We start from the raw sequence: 17,868 nt of genomic DNA, 5'->3' as shown, positions 1-17,868 counted from the left end.
AATTGTATTTGAGCTCTGGAAGTAAGGTTTCACCTTTAATAACCCTTACAGTCTATGGTTGGTACAGTATCTTACGTCCAAATTATTTCCTTTGTGGCGATTTTGGCCAAATATATTATATTATATTATATTATATTATTATTATTATTATTATTATTATTATTATTATTATTATTATTATTATTATTATTATTATTATTACTATTATTATTATTATTTTATTTTATTTTATTATTATTATATATAATATTATATTTTGTGGCTATTATGGAAGGCAGATTTAAAACAATTTAAAAAAATAAATCGAAGCAGAGTATTTTGACCCGACTTTAAACATTTCCATATATAATTTCTTCAGTGTCTTTCCCTTTCTTCAATCCGGTTTGTGAGACAAGTCAGTCGACACATCAGTTAATAGAAGGGAGCCATTGAATGTTTTATTCACGACGCCCGCCACAGGAGGGCGGTAATGCGCCGCTTTGACCCGTAGCTGACATGGTTTTATAGTAGACGAAGAAGAACAGCGCACAGGCAGCTGGTGACAGCCGTGAACCGCTCCCCCCCACAGTAAACTGGATCAGACGGAGACATTATCAGATAGCTCGGTGGAAACACTGTGGTGGCGTTTACTACCGTTTAATGGTGACGGGAGGCACGTTTTAAAACTTTGAACCGACTCTGACATCAGTTGAAGTGACGTTATTGGCACGCTGAGTGAACACTGTTGATCATAAGTAACGTTGACGCTAACGATAGGTATGTTAGCATGGAGAGCTAGGTAACCACAGCGGTGTTTACGGTCCGTTTCTCCAGTCTGTCACCCGAACACAACGCCAGGTTGTCGGGTATTCTATAAAGATGGGTGACATTGACCCATCGACATCCAATGCATTTCAGCCGGAGGTAAGTTTATTATTTAATGAACTATTATAGAGTGAGTAGTGTGCAGGCATGGCTAACGGTGTTAGCAAACATCAACTTGTCACCACACGATGTAGCAGCTGCTGATTAGTAAGAGTTAGCATGTTGACATGTAGTTAGCAACTGGTACACAAATAAGATTAAGTTTTACATTCAGATAAATCATGTTAAGACTTGAACATTTCGATAGTAAAACTTGACATTGTCAGTATTAATGAGTGTTTGGCGACAGTCCAGCTGTTTGCTGTGTATGATTGTTGCTTTGCTGGTTAACGTAAAGAAAACATTCCATCATCATAGTGTTAGCATGCTAACACTAACAGATGCTAACTAAGCATCATGAGACAACCTGCTTTACATGTCAGTAAACAGATTATTAACACTTATTTTTTAATGACTCACGTTGAATCTTTGGCATTTTTTAATTCGAATTTAATTATGACCTGAACGTTTTGTTTACCAGATAAACTCCACCTTTATTAGCCAGCAACTAGCCTCTTAGCATTAGTTACTTATGTGAGGTGCATTGCTAGTCGACCCAGCTAACATTAGCTGTGGTTTGTTGGGTGGGGGTTGGTAGTGTTCACTGATTAGCCCAAAAAGAAAAAGGCATCTATGTGACGAATTCAACTTTCAGCTATGTTTGTGTCACAATGTTAATATTTAATTTCGCCCAGATTTATTAAGTGGACTATGAGGGACAAAAAATGACTAAAGTATAAATAAATAAATACAAAAATGTTAGGAGAAATACATACAATACTGTATAATAAAAAAATGCATTAATAAATATATATATAAATAAATGCAACAATTCATGTAAAAAATGATATATAAATAAATATATTCATATATGTATTTATGTATTTCTGTGTCCATGTTGTACAAGGAAAAGTAAATATATAAATTAAGTGGGCCGTCCTAACATTACTGAAGTAAGATTGATCAATTTTGAAAAACAGACAGAAGCAAATTAAAATTTCCTCTTACGACCTGGACACATAAATAAATAGATTTGTAAATGTAAAAATACGGAAATAAATTAATAACTCAATTAATGTGGAAATGTATGCATTGATACATATATAACTGTAGAAATACGCTAATAAATGAATAAATACATGTAAAAATATATAAATAGCCTTTTTCATTAACAAAGTGTATTCATTATTTATTCATTGATGTATTGTTTTCAGCATTTATATATTTATTGATGCATTTATTTAATCATTTATTTATACATTGTTGTATGCATTTCTCCCAACATTTATTTATTTATTCATTTATTTATACTTTAGCCACTTTTTTGTCCCTCATAGTGGACGAGTCAAGTGTCAGTTTGTGTGTGCCGATCATGTCAACGCCATGTCAGGGTCTGTGAAGGTCCGATGCAGCTGATGTTTCAATCACGTTTCTGTGTTACAGGGTTTCAGTCCTCAATACAGGAGGAGGAGGACAGTCGAGGATTTTAACAAGTTTTGTACTTTTGTTTTGGCCTATGCCGGCTACATCCCATATCCCCAGGAGGTGAGTAAACGAGAGCACTGCATGTAGACTTGACATAAGCACTTGTATTTCTGAGCTAAACATTTTTTTAAAGTTAAATACACTTCTCTTGCGCAGGTTCTTGAACTCTGAGGACCTAAGTCAAATAAAAGATTTGTTAAAGTAGGAATTCCTAAACAGTGGGTGACATAGATCCAAAATTCATCAAAACGTAAATACATAAAAAAAAGACTTGCACTATGCTTAGGGAAATCCAAAAGTTGTCACTCTCTGATCGCATGGATTTAATCAATTCACAAAAACTAAACACACATTGTAATTAACTTTGAGAAGTCCTGACTTTATGTTGACTGAAAAAGGTGAAGTGAAACCGTTCACAGTCAAACTGTTCTTACAAAAATGTCACATATCTTTCTTAAATTACATTTAGCCAACTCAGCAAATTGGGTACCGGATTGGAAATCTGACATGGGACATTGACTTCTTTTAGGCGTATTGAATTTCATCCTCTGTGTGCAAACAGATTTCGACAATGAGATTATCTAAAACAGATTCTTTTGTCTCTGTAGTTTCCCTGGCTTTGTTTGTTTTGGTTTCAGCACTCCCTCTGTTACAAATTAACCTAAGCCCTTTCTTATATATACTCCCTTTTGTAAAAAAAGATTTCATGTGTGACTCTGTTATTAGTGTAACAAATGTCTTCCTGTCTTGTTTGCAGGAATGCACAAACTGTCTGTTACTTAAAGCCTCCTTCACCGACTATGCTTTTTTGTCATCTCCTTAGCAGAGCTTGTCTGTTCTGCTGCAAGTAGTCTTGGTCACATGGACCATCCATTCATACCCAAGTTTCTCCCTCAAACACATTTATACACATCTTTGTCATTTAAAACAATTGTATTTAACATTTTTTCCTTAATCGATTCTAAGAAAAGCTTGGCCTCCACAAGACCCCAACAACAACCCAAAGTGATACATTGCTGTCAAAAACAACATAATCATTTCTTACATGAATTGTTTTTATTAGATTCTTTACAATTGATAAAAGTATCTTTTTAGGTACAAGCTAGTAGTTTTTCTTTTAACATCCCAAGATCTCACACATATCTGAATTCAGTTTCATTACTGGATGCTCTTTGTAATTGATTTAGAACACCTTCTATTGTGCATTGTTAAAATGGGAATTTCTCACACTGGAGCACTTTAACAAATATTTTGAATCAGTTATTTACCTGCTTAATTTCACTCACTGTAACATCTTCATCGTTTACAGGACTCTCCACTGCGCAGTAGTTCCAGCCCCCCTAATAGTACAGGCAGCACCGCTGACAGTGATGGTTGGACACCTGGACCCCCAACCTCCTGCCCCCAACGGCCCTTCAAGGCCCCCCAGGACAGGAGCAGGAAACGTCCACATCCCGGAGCCCCTCTGTCCAGTCACACCAAGAAAGATGTGAGTGGGTAAAAGTTGACATAAACAGAATGTGTTCACCTTCACACCTTTTAACGGCCCTCTGTTTTTTTTCCCCTTAAGCACACATTTACCACCCTGCACCCAGATGACCGCAGGAAAGCTGACAAGCTGAAGAAGAAGAAAAGGAGAAAGGAAAGGGAGCATTCAGGTGGTGAGGAAGGTGCGGTTCAGCAGGCCCAGTCTATAGTCCAAGAGTTGCAGTACCCAGTCTCCTTCGGTGGCAAAATGATCAAAGAAGAGCCAGAAGATGATTTCAGCATTCCCCTCCCTCCCCAGCGTCTACATTGTCCAGCCCCCTGCAAAGAGGAGCCCAATGATGAGGGCCAATCATGGGAAGGTCAGGACCTGGAGGAAGGGGTGGTAAAGGTACAGAAGGTGGAGGGCTTTTCAGGAAGCAGAACAGTGTTCCGTCAGGGGAAGCAGGTGGTGTTCAGAGACGAAGATGGATCAGGAGAGGATGAAGACATCATGGTAGACTCGGGTAGGTTTTTATTTTTTTTGTGCATTATTTAATTGTTAGAAGTTCAACCAAATGACCAATAGGGTTGGATATTGGGAAGGACCTCATAATTGTGATACTTAGCAATACTCTCCATAATTTATTGAAAATTCGAAAGTGGAGTTGTATAAGAATACAACTTGCTATGTTAAATCAAATTGAAATTTTTATCTTTTTAGTTTAATATTTCCATTTCAATTTATTAGAACAGTTTCACAATACCAGAATTTTAAACGTTAATGTGGTAAAAGTAAAAATCAAACAATATCAATACCGGTCTTAATACCATGGTAACAACATTATAAGCCATGGGTACCATTAATTGTGAACCCTCCTGTTTTTTAATTTATAACCTGCATCCAATGCTTGTGTAGAAAAAGTAAATACTTACTAACTCGTGAAAAACTGTCAACAGCAACTAAAGGCATCATGAGGAGGATTTCCCTAAAGTAGGACGTGGACCTATTTTAAAATATTCCACGTCAATTATCACTCCTAATCCAGTTTGATTTGTGTGGTGGTGTCTGTGTCTGCAAAGACCCTGGCCACTTTCTTTAAGTTTGGATTTTCTCATCATACAAAATCCAAACTGTTGCTCCTTCTTGCACCTTCAAAATAACCTTGAAATATTGCTTTATTTCTTTATTTTACCACTTTCTTTACATAAACCGCCCTCGCTTTCTTCATCTTTACGTTAATCAACCACTGCTGCTCTCTCTCGGTGTCCACTAGTTGAAGAGTGATATCTACAGACCCAGAGGTTGTTGTGATCTCAGGAATTTAAGGGAAATAAAAGGACACTTTTAATCCATTTAAAGTTTTGATGTGTGGGGGCTGGAATATCTATGAAGTATTGTGAAAACAATTGTGTCGAGTATTAAGCACAGCCCTTGTGACCAAGCTGAACTCGTCATGTTGTCTCTCCTCAGACGACGACTCGTGGGACCTCGTCACTTGTTTCTGCATGAAGCCCTTCGCAGGCCGCGCCATGATCGAGTGTAACAAGTGCAACACCTGGATCCACCTGTCGTGTGCCAAGATCCGCAAGAGCCATGTGCCAGAGACATACGTGTGCCAGAGCTGCCGAGAGACGCACGGAAACGCGGATAGCCGTCGCTCCCACCGCTCACGAGTCGGCCCACGTAAGCATCTGCTTGACTGACTCAAGAACCCTGAACTTTGATCCCCCCCCCCCCCCCCCCCCTTGCACCTGCTGGACTGACTCCTTCCTCGAATTCAGGTCTTGCACCCTTCAGTCTCTGTCCTTCATGGTCAGCCACATTTTCTACAGACACTTTGGTGGACCTTTCCCAAGCCTTTATCCCGTTTGTAAACAGTTTGAGTGCTATTTTAGATTTCCTAAGACTTGTTTCTGCTTCCCTACAGACTCTGTGCGTAAGGCAATCACTGAATGGATGTCTGTCTGTAGATGACATTAGCAGAAAACTGCGCCGACTAGACTTTGTGTCTCGTGAACACTGGAAACATTTGAACTGCCATATGTAGAGAGAAAACCCCTCGCAACTGCCACCCTCTATGGTGCATTTTGTGATTTATGGGAGAGACAGTTTGCACTTTTTTCTCATTTCTTCAAAGAAATATCTATCTGACCATCTGTCACAGGGATAGGTATATCTTTCTGATTAAACTAGCTTTGATTTCTCGTACAGGCCTCCTATCATTGTTAAACAAATAACGGATAAAAAAAAAAGAGAAAACAAGTCAAGCCTTGTGTCACTTGCTTCAGATGGTGCTATAGTAAAGCTGAGGTATTATCCAATAGAACAAAGATGTAGGAAAAAGAGTAAAGTATGCATCTGCTTCATCTATTTCCTGTTTTGTTTTTTATTTAAGACTTTGTGGAAGAATACTTTTGAGGCTATGAGCCTGTACAGCCCTTTCTTCTACTTCACAAACTGTCTTCCAGCCTAAGCTACTACTCTGAATGAAAGGTGTTCAGATGGCCACACGTGAAGCTTCTACACACGTTACAGTGTTCTTACTTTACCAGACTTCTGTTTCTAAGGATTCTTTCAGAAGTAACTGTTTGTTCATATAAAAAAAAAGACAGACAACATGCAAGTTGTCAGTTAAAGTCTTTTAAGGAGTTGTTCCAAAACCGGTTCAAAAATCAGTCCGATACTTTCCAAATTGCAGTATTGAGTATCTGCAAATATCTCAATGGATAACATTATTTAACAGCCTCAAACCCCAGCATGTAAGGGTTTTTTTGTTCTTCTCTTAAACAGTAAAGCTACACAGCATTAATGAATACTACCTATAGTTTAAGAGCTGCAAAGACAAACTGTGTTTCATGCAAAATATCATGTGATGGTGTCAAAAATCCCAAGCTGCAGAAGTTGCAGAAAGTGCAGCCATCTTTAAAGCAAGCAAAAAAAAAAGTCACCACTCAGTATTTGTCCAACACTAATAAAGATGATGTTTTTTTTTAACTCAAGATTAAAGGTATCAGAATCTGAATGTTATCAGAATATCTTTCAAGCGTTTTCCGTTGTCTCTGCTGACAGGAAGGAGCAGGAACCTCATTTTGTTGTTTTCAACAGTTTCATGCTCACGTTTTCAGAGAGGGTGCACATTTAAAGAAGGGAACTCATGACCGTCCTGTAGAGGTATCAGCTGAGTGAAAAGCTCTCTTTCTTAACTGGGCAAGTGTCGTCCGATGAAGATGCTCCAGTTGGAATTATGCATGCGAGTGTGTTAGTTTGACTGACTGGTTTACACTGTGTGAGGGTGAAGGCTTGTGCTGCTATGACTTGTCTCAGCTAAAAAAAATCCCCTGGTGGTCATTGGTCACTTGTGGGATGGAGAAACGGGATTGTCCGCTAAAAGTACCACGGCAATGGTTTTGGGAAATATTTAGTAAGTCTCTGACGGGTCATATCAGAAGAGCAGATATCAGACTCGTATCATCTCTCACATTTTTTTACAGCAGTAAATAGTTGCTTTTGTATGCAGCAGGTTTATTTGGAAGATGTTTTTAAGGCACATTACAAAAGATTTTAAGCTGTTATTCATGTGCCATCTGCTGTTTTTTTCTGATTTATATATAAAAGCCATACTGTAGAGTGACATGTTTTAGACTCTTGGATATTAGTCCAGGGAGGGATTTAACCATGCAGAATCAATTGACTTGGCCAGGGAAATACACACACACACACACACACACACACACACACACACACACACACACACACACACACACACACACACACACACACACACACACACACACACACACACACACACACACACACACACACACACACACACACACACATTGAATGTTTGGTTTGTAACATACACAAGACTTTCTGAGAGTTTAGAATGGTTAAGCTCATCTCTGCACTTGTCTTCTGGTATTTACAAATGTTGGTTAACTTGTTGGTACCCAGCAAGCATCCAGGTTTGATGTTTTCTAGACGTTCGAAGACCCCCAAATGATTTCTCAGGACGATCATGTCTTGATGAGAACCTGGAGATATCTTTAGGCAAACATGTCTAATTTTTACGTGCGTCTTTAAGACATCTGTGTAATTATTGTTAACAATGCTCATTGTGATGCAGTTTATTCTGATCCTGGGTTGTCCTATCCCCTTATTGAGAAAGCGTTGTCTGTACTGTGGTGCAAACTGTTTCTGTGAAACTATTGTAAACTATTGTAAATAAAGAGTTACCATTTTAACTGGGTTTCCTTTCATCTTTTGGTAATACAGTGAGGTTCACTCAGTCAACACTGAAATCAAACAAGAATCATAGAGGATCATATTTATTGTAATCTTTACAGGACAGAGAAAACAGGCTCCTCCACCATACAATGCATGGACATACTCGTGTGGTTCAGTGGGGGGTTGGAGTTTAACAGCAGGATAGCAGTCTTTGTGCTGGCCTCATGGTGGCACCAGAGCTGAGGCGGCCAGCTCACCTTCCAAATAAAACATTCAAGACAAACAAAGAGTACAAACAAAAGCAGTGCAAAGTTGCTGATGTAAAAGGGACCCCAACTCAAGACTGTTAAGAGATCTCACTGCAGAGAAGGACAGGGAGCGACATCCTTCAGACTCAGACAAGAACGTCTCCATCTCAATGCTGACCAGTCACCTGGTCTTCAAGGTCTATTGCAGTAATAGTCAAACCAAAACTAATCAAAATAGGGAACCATATGAAGTCAGCTTTATAAGACACTGGTTAAGTCCAGTTGTCAACATCAGCAGCTCTTTCATGACAACTAACATCTAAAATATATGACACTGTATGTTGTGCAAATTAATTAAATTTTCCACAATTTCCCAGTTTGGGATCAATAAAGTAATTCTATTCTATTACCATTGTGTTTAGATAAAATACCATTTGCATCCTGTAGTTGTGGGTTTGAGAGTCTTCCAGGATTCCCTTAAGCCTAGGACAGGATCTCCCATCCAAATCCCTCCTGTCACATTTCTCCTTTTACAACTAAAAGAAAGCTATCAAATGGGGGGGGTTTTCTTGGAATGTGCATCTGATGCAAAACAGAAAACAAAACAATTCCTGTGCTATAATAATAAATCTGAACAGAAAGTGCAATAGTTTGAATTAGATGTCCTCATGTATACCTCACCATCCTGATTTAAAAACAAAACAAAGCTACAGTGCAGGTAAATTAGTGTTTTGATAACCGCATAGAAGAAGCTCATTAAAGTCTGCTCACAAGTGTTTTTATCATCTTGAACATTGCATTACAATGTATTACTTAGTAATACAAGTGACAGTGGCAGTCAATTAAAAAAAGAAAGCAGGGGCACATTACATCAAATTAAATACATGGCACATGATTGAAGTACAAACAATACAAATGAAATAAATAAACGTATCTATGTCAATGTGCCATAGTCAGTCAAATAAGTCAAACTTAAGAGTGGCTCAGGTCAGCTCCGTTAACGAGTTACTGTCAGCAGCAAACACAACCTTCATGAGGGGAAAATGTTGATCTATGTCCTCTAGTGCTAACGTCCCAACCGTAAAATACTCTCCACACATGTAGCTTTTTTTAGCTAAATATTTACCAATTTAGAACTTTCAATTCCAGCCTGGCCTGAGATATGTGTCTGTATAAAGAGATCAAGCCTGTCTCACCTTGGTTGAGACGCTACCATCAAAGCACATATTTGTCATGTAGAAGTCCTCCCTAAACCCCCCCACATCCATCACAGAAAATTTGAGCACCGGTTTATGATGTGACTGAAGGGAAAAAGGACCAAAAACAAACTCATCCCTGAACAGCCACAGCAGGGTCACTGAGACACGATCCTGCATGGTGTTCCTCTAAACATTTTTGCATGAGTTAGTGTAACGACTTGTATGTTATTACATTATTAGATTCAAACCTAACAGGGTGACACAAACACAGGACAAAAGACGACAATGATATGGAATAAAACTACAGCACAGCTCATTTGTATATGCTCGACTTAAGAAATATCTTTTAACTCTTCGTGTGCACCTTTCGCTCTTTATCAGCAGGAATGACCACCATGTCTGTGGTGACTATCAGTTCTTCTTCTGTAGTGCATATATTAAACTATGTTTTCAGGAGTCTGCACTCTGGCAGCAGCCTAGAGACACGTAGGGTGATACCTTGTAGAAACCCTGAGCCCACTCCTGCATGGTACTGACCCTTGGAGCTGGCCCACGGGAAAGGGAGGAGTGGAGAAACTGGATACACAGGTTCACTAATACCATGACAGAAGAGGACCAGAGGGGAGAAAAAGACTTCTTGTTGATGTGTCCTCTCCACTCTTGGATGCTTCTGATTAGAGAGTCTATTTTTATCTATGCTGTTCCAACATTTGCTGGGCTCCTAAGACTCAGACTCAAGTCTGTGTGCTGAAAAGAAATACAAATATTCTCAACATGGATGCATTCAAAATACTGCAGTCTGTTGTAATGTATTGTACATCTACATTATATTAATGCATACTGACATTGCTTAGGTATCCGTAGTGGCTCGGTGTCTGCAGAGATGACTTGGTGCATGACACCTCTGAACTGGTACAGTAATTTGAGACTCTTCTCCTCTCCCACACAGGGGTCGTAAAACCCCGGCAGTCCAGCCTGAGCAGAGAGAGAGACATAAAGAACACTGATGTATTCATGCAGATCTGTATAGGTAGTCAAAGGGGACACGTAAACCCACGCACCTTTGAGGACTCAGTGAGGATGAGCTTGGAGTCTTTGACTATGCACTGCAGAGGTACAGTGACGTCGATCACCTTTGCTTTCTCCTGCCTCTGGCTGGTGTCAGACACAAACTTTCCATACCAGGCGTTCAGGATGATCAGTCCTACACAGAATCACATGTTTTTTTTTAAGTTAAAAGTGTCTTCATGTAACAGTCCTGCTACTTTGCTGGCTGGATATTCATACTATGTAGCTAACTGTTCCTTGTGGACGGAGCGTCTAGATTAAAGGGTAAATTGAACACATCCAATAAACAAATTCTTCAAATAATTAAATGCAACCTTCTCACAAATAAAAAAAAAGGGGGAGGTGCATGTTCTATTGGCTGAGCTTAACCAGTGCTGTTTCATTTATTAAAAAAAAAAACAATTATATGTGAAAATGAGCAATGCAGTATTCATTAACAATCCATTCTTACATATGAATCAATTTTTTAATTTTTAAAAATAAGTCGACGCAAAGTCTAACCAAGCGCCTGCTCCACCAACTGAGTCAAACTAGCAGCCTGAACGGCTGATCTACTCCATAAGTCCACTATGATGTATTAACTTAGTTCGACGTGTAGTATAACGGATGATACCTTCACTATCACTTATTGGACAGAAAGAGACAATTGAGGTCAGACTTTGAAAAACTGAATTTTCAGGCATTGTTGTATTATGCTGTTTTTATCAAGTCTTATCTGTCTGCAAGCTTTAAAAAGAAAAGGACTCTGTTTCCCACCCTAATGCTGTGTTTGCGTGAGTGCATTTGTGCACGAGTGTGCATGTGTGTTCTCTCACCCATCTTGGATTCTTCAGCTTCTATGATTCTCCTCACAGACTCCTGCATCAGCAGAACCTGCCGAGGGAGGAAGAGGAGCAGGAGGAGGAGGAGGGGTGGGGGGAGGGAGGAAACAAAAAACAGAACAGGAAAAGAGAGAGAGAGAGAGAAAGATGAGACTAGGGGAGCTGAACCCCGGAAACAATGATCAGTGATCGTGTACAGACAGGTTGAGTGTGTCTGCATGTTGAGTACTCACAGCAGACTCTGCCTCCTGCTTCTTCTTAGCGATGTCTGTGGCTGAGCTCTTCCTGTGCAGCTCCAGCTCTCTGAGTAGTGCAGAGAAAGACAGAGTAGACATCAATAATTACCCAATGGGAGTCACATGCATATGATGAAGTATGTTGCCATTTAAATGTTGTACTACTCCATCAAAATGCCTGGACTTCCGTAGTGGTTTTGGGTTTTGCAGCCTTCATTAGAGCATTCATATTTCTGATGCAAAACAAGCTCTTTTAATTTTAATGTTTAAAAATATCATTTTAAAAACAAATAGGACATGTTTACTAACTCTTGTTTCTGTGCGCGAGTGTATGGGATGATGATGAGTCTGTGGACGGCCATGTAGAACAGCAGAGGTCCGGCGGTGGCGTAGAAGACTGCACTGGGCAGCAGCTGATCTGTTAGGTGGACTGGAAACAGGTACGTTTGACTGGCGCGTGCCAACCTGCATGGAGACAAAGGGTAAGCAATTTACACACACACACACACACACACACCAGATAATCACGAGAGACAGAGGTGCACAGAGAGGAATGAGCTCATATTTTGGGGTTTGGCTCGTACTTGATCTTGAGCGTGACTCCCTGAGGGACTCCGATGCTGACAGTCGCTGACAGGACACTGTGTCGGCTGATCTTCCTCTCTGCTCCATATTCCACCACAGTGCCAAACCAGCCTGTCCTAGAGAGGAAGACAAAAATAAACAAAGACTGTAAGAGTGAGGCAGCTACAGTGAGATGAAATCAATCATACAGACTGTGCAAGCAGAGATTAAAAACCTCTGAGGATCCAATACTTGACAAATTAATTTTTTTTCATCTTTTATTTCTTTATTGTCAAATGTATTTTGTATTCATTTACATGTTTATGAATATTCAACTGTGGTTTTACTTCTTTTTATTTCCCTGCTATGTCTTATGTGTAAACTGCTTTTGATCTCCTGCAGCTCTTTTAATGCTGCATGTGAGAGCTGTAAAATAAACCTTTTACTATTAAATTCGAGGTGAAGTTTTGCACGTCATATGATGCAACAGTGAAGGGAATATTTGTAATGTAAGGCCATTGAGATTTAGTTCTCATGTTTTTTTGCACTACTGAACATGATTCTTTAATATCACCATGACTTGGATTTGAAAAGATGAACAGCTTTCTTGTACCTATGAGGCATGATTTAACATGTTCTCACAATTTGCTAGAAAAGTGCAACCATGTGTAACATTAAATTAAAAGAAATCACTGTAAATCTTTCTAAAAACACTTCATACCAAGCAGTATTTTCAGCTGGTATTAAGTTGCATTTCAAAAGTACTAGGAAAAATAAGTTTCACTGCCTGCAAAGGGAAACAGTTGTTTATCACAGAATAAGACATTTGAGACATTAAAAGCAGACAGACGTACTTCACAGAGCCTTTCACTTTGGTCTGGTCATCATCCTGAAACTTGTACTGGTAGCTCACCATCAGGTATGAGTGAGGCACACCAAGCTAAATGTTTTGGGAGATAATTCATACAGAATGCAACAAATCTTAGATTAGGACACATTTTAAGATACTATAAAAACAATATGGACTATGATGACAGCAGGTGTAAATGTGCTGGTGCTTTGTTTTTGTACCTGCAAAGCGAGAGTAAAGTGGCTGCTCTTTGTGTCTCGCACCAGGCTGGTTGTCATGGCGCTGTTGGGCCCCCAGCGCCACTGCAGATAACCCATGGTGTTCTGGTCCAGGTGGCGTGCTGTCATCAGAGAACAGCTTGGTCGCAAACCTCGAGGTGAGAACTGCAAGCCGCACTGGGCTGTCAAGAAACTGGGCAGAGAAATGACAAGAGTGGATTAACAATTAAAGGGACGGGGAATGTTGCTCACATGTTCTTACAGTTTGTGTTCTCAGTCCTGGATCACACGGATCATACTCACCAGCGTGGAGTGAGATTACGAAACACCTTTAACCCAATGAGAGGTCCGAGTATATCTCCTGCACCTAACTCCACCTGTTAGAGGAAAACGCACAGAAGACGTTACTGCAGATAAGCTGCAAGAACAACAAAATCACCCCATGCTAACATTTACCACAAAGGGCATGTTCAACATTATTTTAAAAACAGTTTGTACTGTGTGGTGCATACCTCTCCCCATCCCTTGGCTGACGTTACCCTTCGTACAGTCATGTTAATGTTGCCCCCTCCGTTCCCATTGTGTGTAGAGAGTGAACCAGACAACACTGCAGTGTCCGAGTTCGTCAAAGGAGCCTGGGGAAAAAAAAAAAAAAAACTGGATGAAAACTGAGAATTCTACAGTGACTCTGGTGCAGGTGAGCAGCTGTGAAGAGTGTAATACTAAAGAGTGTGTGTGTTTAAATGTGTGTGTAGTGGCTATTTGTCCAGAAACAAAAAAAAAATCTAAATAAACTAATATCAAACATCATCAAATGACCACTGATGCACCATGGGGGATGTGATGTACGCAGGCAAAAGACGTCCAATGTCCATGCAAGAGGTCTGCGGTTTTTTGGTGGTTTATTTGGTTCAAAAGAAAGCAAACAAAAGAACAAAGAAAATCGTGTCTCCTGCTGCCTCTCTTGCGCTGGTAAAAAAAAAAAACACAGGCCCACCCAGGTGCATGCTGGTCCTCTACCTGCCTCTGGTGCCCACAGTGTTACCCAAATACCTAACAAAAATACTAATGCAAAACTAAATTTACTAAACAAATAACTAGCAAAAGAAAATATTACCCCAAATATCTATTCTAAATAAAGAAAACGTGTAGAATAATTAAATAAACGACACCACCCAAATATTAGTAAACTAAATACCAAAACTAATTCTAACAACAATGAAATAGCTCCAACAGTGTGTATGTGTTTTTTGTACCTCAATGGACTGAGAAATGTGCATCTTGTTGATTTCAATATGAGGAAAGCCTCCTCCTGGCATCTCTTCAAAGTCTTCGTCATAACGGTCAAATAGGTCTGTTGCATCCACGCCCACGCTGATGGTGCCCTGAGTGATGAGGGTGGAAAGGGGGAGAGATTGGCAGGAATTCATAAATAAAGCTGTAAAAGGTTAGTAAGTTTTAAGGCGCAATGTTTTTATCAGTATCTGCATGAATTGGTGGCTCACACAAGAAATAATTGAATGGTGACATTGAAGAGGAAATGTGATTGTGACTTAGAGAACCTTGGGGTTAGTTCTTTGTTGCAGTCTCCTCTCTTCTCTTTCTCTCTGCAGCCTTTCATACTCCTCACGGATTTCAGCCGGTGTCCTCTTTCTTTCCACAATCTGCATATCATCAACATCAACATGAGACATATGTAAGAAGGATCAGTTTAGACTGGAAGTGTAGGGTAGCAGCAAAACAACTCAATTTCAGGACAGAAGGATTATGTTAAGACAGAATTACAAACCTCCCAGCCTTCCACCTCCAGCCCTTTCTTCCCAAAGAGGTCATAGATGGCTCTGGAGTGATCGTCACTCAGCACTGAGGGTAAAGACGGTCACAATGGTCTAGTTTACTCACATCTTTTGTGTTTGCATCTTTTTACACTGCTTTGTCATGAAAGTTTCAACTGTCAGGTGAATCGCAATACACATTTTTAAACTAAAGGGGTTTCTAGAGGTGTTTAGTCCTTACCTTCATATGCTTGGTGAACCTGGTTGAACAGCTGTTCAGCCTGACTTTTAAGCTCGGGGTCTCGATGTTTGTCGGGATGGTAGAGCATACACAGCCTTCGATAAGATGCCTTCAGCTCCTCCAATGTAGCCTGTACCAAAGAGAGGGCAGGTAAAAATGCCATGAAAGCACATTTAAATGTATTATTTGGCAATTGGCATAGGATTGTGTTTACAGCTGTTTAGTACAATTTACTTTTGTAATGACGAATTCAAATAGGGAGTCCATATCTTAATCTAAAACTATTCATTTTGGGTCATTTTCTTGCTTGAAAAAAAAAACAACAGAATATCAAAAAAGTTGCAAATCGAGAGCTTGAATCATCTCTGTAAGAAAGGATTGCACACTGCTTTAAACTGATTGAAGACAGCCAATACCTCGCTGACATGAAACAACGTCTACAAGATGTATTATTAAGAAAGCTTCTTCCAGTATGAACTTATTGTTACCTAACCTGACGTTATTCAATAAACGTCAGTTTACAGTCCCACTCAGGCCTCTCAGTCTCATAGAAGAAGACTGAGGTTTGTTACAGTGCTCGTCGATGCACAGATATAACATAACATCATATAATATAACTTTGCAGCTGCTTTGGATGCATTTACTGCCTGCAGGAAGTGAAGAGATACTGTCAAAAACCTGCATAATCATGTTTCTGCTGCATCAGCCGGTGTCAACCTGCACGGATGATGGTGCAGAGGAAGAAGACCGTTACAAAAACTGAAGGATGATGCACCGACTGCACACCGTTTCCCCTCCGGTGATCCACCCACCGACACTCAGGGCGGAAGGTGAGTAATCATTAAGCTTCACTGTTAAACAGAATGAACCGTACCTCTTTCCTGACGTTCAGTAGAGCGTAGTATTCTTGATTATTAGACTCGTAATCATCATCTAAGGACGCGGCCATGTTTGCCTTCTGCTTCAGTCCCCGCCCACCCGTCCACTGCCCTGGAACCTCATTGGTCAGTCACGACCGGACCGGAAGTTGTACTATCGCCATCTTCTGGTGAAGTTTAAGATCAACACAAAGGCAACTTTTACACCTCGAAACCGGAGCAATGGAAAAGGAAGGCTCTGCTGAAAACCAGGGGAACGGAGACGAGCATCATTGTTTAAGTAGGTAATGTATACAATACCAGTCAGCTGACGCCGATTCTGATTGGCTAAATTATTTGCATTGCTAATAGCTTAGTTTGCATGAAAAAATTACTTTGAAGTTGTGTCTACCTTTTTGAATATTACTGTTTTATAATCTTAGTCGTAATGGTAATCTATGTTCCTACTCGGCCTGATGCGTTTAAATTCTCAATTTACCCCTACCCTGGGGTAGGTTGAGTCACAGAAGCACTTTTTTTTCTGAGGTCATTTTTTCATGGCTCTTTGTCATAAATGCATTCTTATATTTTCAAATGATTAACAACATCCCAAATTAAAATGAGGTGTTTTTATTGTACTTCTGTGTCAATTGTCTTTGACTGGAGAACCACATACAAACTGGCTCAACTTACCCCACTCTACCAGTGACCTGTATGATCAGCTTTAGGGTCCTGTATTGGGCAACATTTGTTTTTCCACACTGTCTCTGCCTCTCTCCAAAACATTTTTGAACAATATTGATGAAGTATTACCCGGCCTCAGAGCTGTCATTTGTATCAGATTAATCACAAATTAACAAATTACACAGCACAACATGTTAATCCCTGTGATATGGATATGATATGCCTCTGTGCCTGATACATGTTTTGGCCATGTAATATTCTAATTAGCATATTTGCATGATAGATAAGTGATTACAAGTGATTACAATCATTAGCAGGACCACAACTGATGATTGGCCTGGATGTTCTTGTCCTTGATGAATGATATGCATCATTCTCTGCCACCCTGGGGTTTCTTGTTTGAAGTTCAGTGAGAGCTCCCACAGGACATCAACTGTTCTGTCACAGTTGATCAGTGCTGGGAGGTCATTGAACACGATGGTTTGGCGCACATATTTTTGCAAAGCGATATTCGATGACTGGGATTTTACTTTGCACTGCAAAATCTAGGTTGGTAAAGTGTCTCCTTGGAATGATACGGTCCTTTTTTTCGCCCTGGAGTGATTGCTGCTATGATTCCCATTCCGTGGAAGGTCCCCTTACCATCAATAGTAAGGATGTTGTGGTCAACATTGTCCCCAGCAAAAGAGAGTGCCATGTCCAGCACATCTATGTCATCCGCTAACATATCTGGGGCAACTAAATCTGCTGCATTCCTTTCAAAACGTAAAACTTCCTTGTATGATGAAGCAAATCCCATTCCATGAAGGGTATCCACCAGGAATTGTGACCGATACATATGATGTGCCTGCACTGCAAGGCCAAGTTGTAATGGAGCTACCACAGCACGTGGTCGTGTTGCCTGGACAATTGCCTGTCCAATTCCTGCAACCTTTCTGCTTGTCTCCTTACATTCAAAAGTGTACGGAGAGTCTCAGGAACAAACGAAAGGGCAGAGTCAAGCTCAAGTGACTTTGTGCTCGGA

General features: G+C 40.0%; 2 protein-coding genes across 2 annotated transcripts; one reads left to right on the top strand and one right to left on the bottom strand.

Moving 5' to 3' along the window:
• The first annotated feature begins 518 nt into the window (after positions 1-518).
• On the top strand, positions 519-8,100 carry phf13 (PHD finger protein 13). The gene is made up of 5 exons (XM_020646869.3): positions 519-903; positions 2,347-2,448; positions 3,698-3,877; positions 3,959-4,379; positions 5,327-8,100. The coding sequence occupies exons 1-5, from the start codon at positions 859-861 to the stop codon at positions 5,557-5,559; spliced, it is 981 nt and encodes a 326-aa protein (XP_020502525.2). The 5' UTR covers positions 519-858; the 3' UTR covers positions 5,560-8,100.
• A 68-nt stretch (positions 8,101-8,168) lies between these two features.
• LOC109993794 (dnaJ homolog subfamily C member 11) lies at positions 8,169-16,299 on the bottom strand. The gene is made up of 16 exons (XM_065954575.1): positions 16,178-16,299; positions 15,304-15,433; positions 15,077-15,150; positions 14,850-14,951; positions 14,544-14,672; positions 13,800-13,922; positions 13,591-13,664; positions 13,291-13,480; positions 13,074-13,159; positions 12,240-12,356; positions 11,965-12,120; positions 11,653-11,722; positions 11,414-11,471; positions 10,592-10,734; positions 10,376-10,505; positions 8,169-10,277 (listed from the first exon to the last, which is right to left on the bottom strand). Exons 1-16 carry the CDS (start codon positions 16,250-16,252, stop codon positions 10,252-10,254), a joined length of 1,683 nt encoding a protein of 560 aa, XP_065810647.1. The 5' UTR covers positions 16,253-16,299; the 3' UTR covers positions 8,169-10,251.
• Between the last annotated feature and the right edge of the window lie 1,569 nt (positions 16,300-17,868).

This window comes from Labrus bergylta, chromosome 5 (assembly GCF_963930695.1).
Source record: "Labrus bergylta chromosome 5, fLabBer1.1, whole genome shotgun sequence".
NCBI classification, from domain to species: Eukaryota; Metazoa; Chordata; class Actinopteri; order Labriformes; family Labridae; genus Labrus; species Labrus bergylta.
This window is presented reverse-complemented; position numbering and strand designations above follow the sequence as displayed.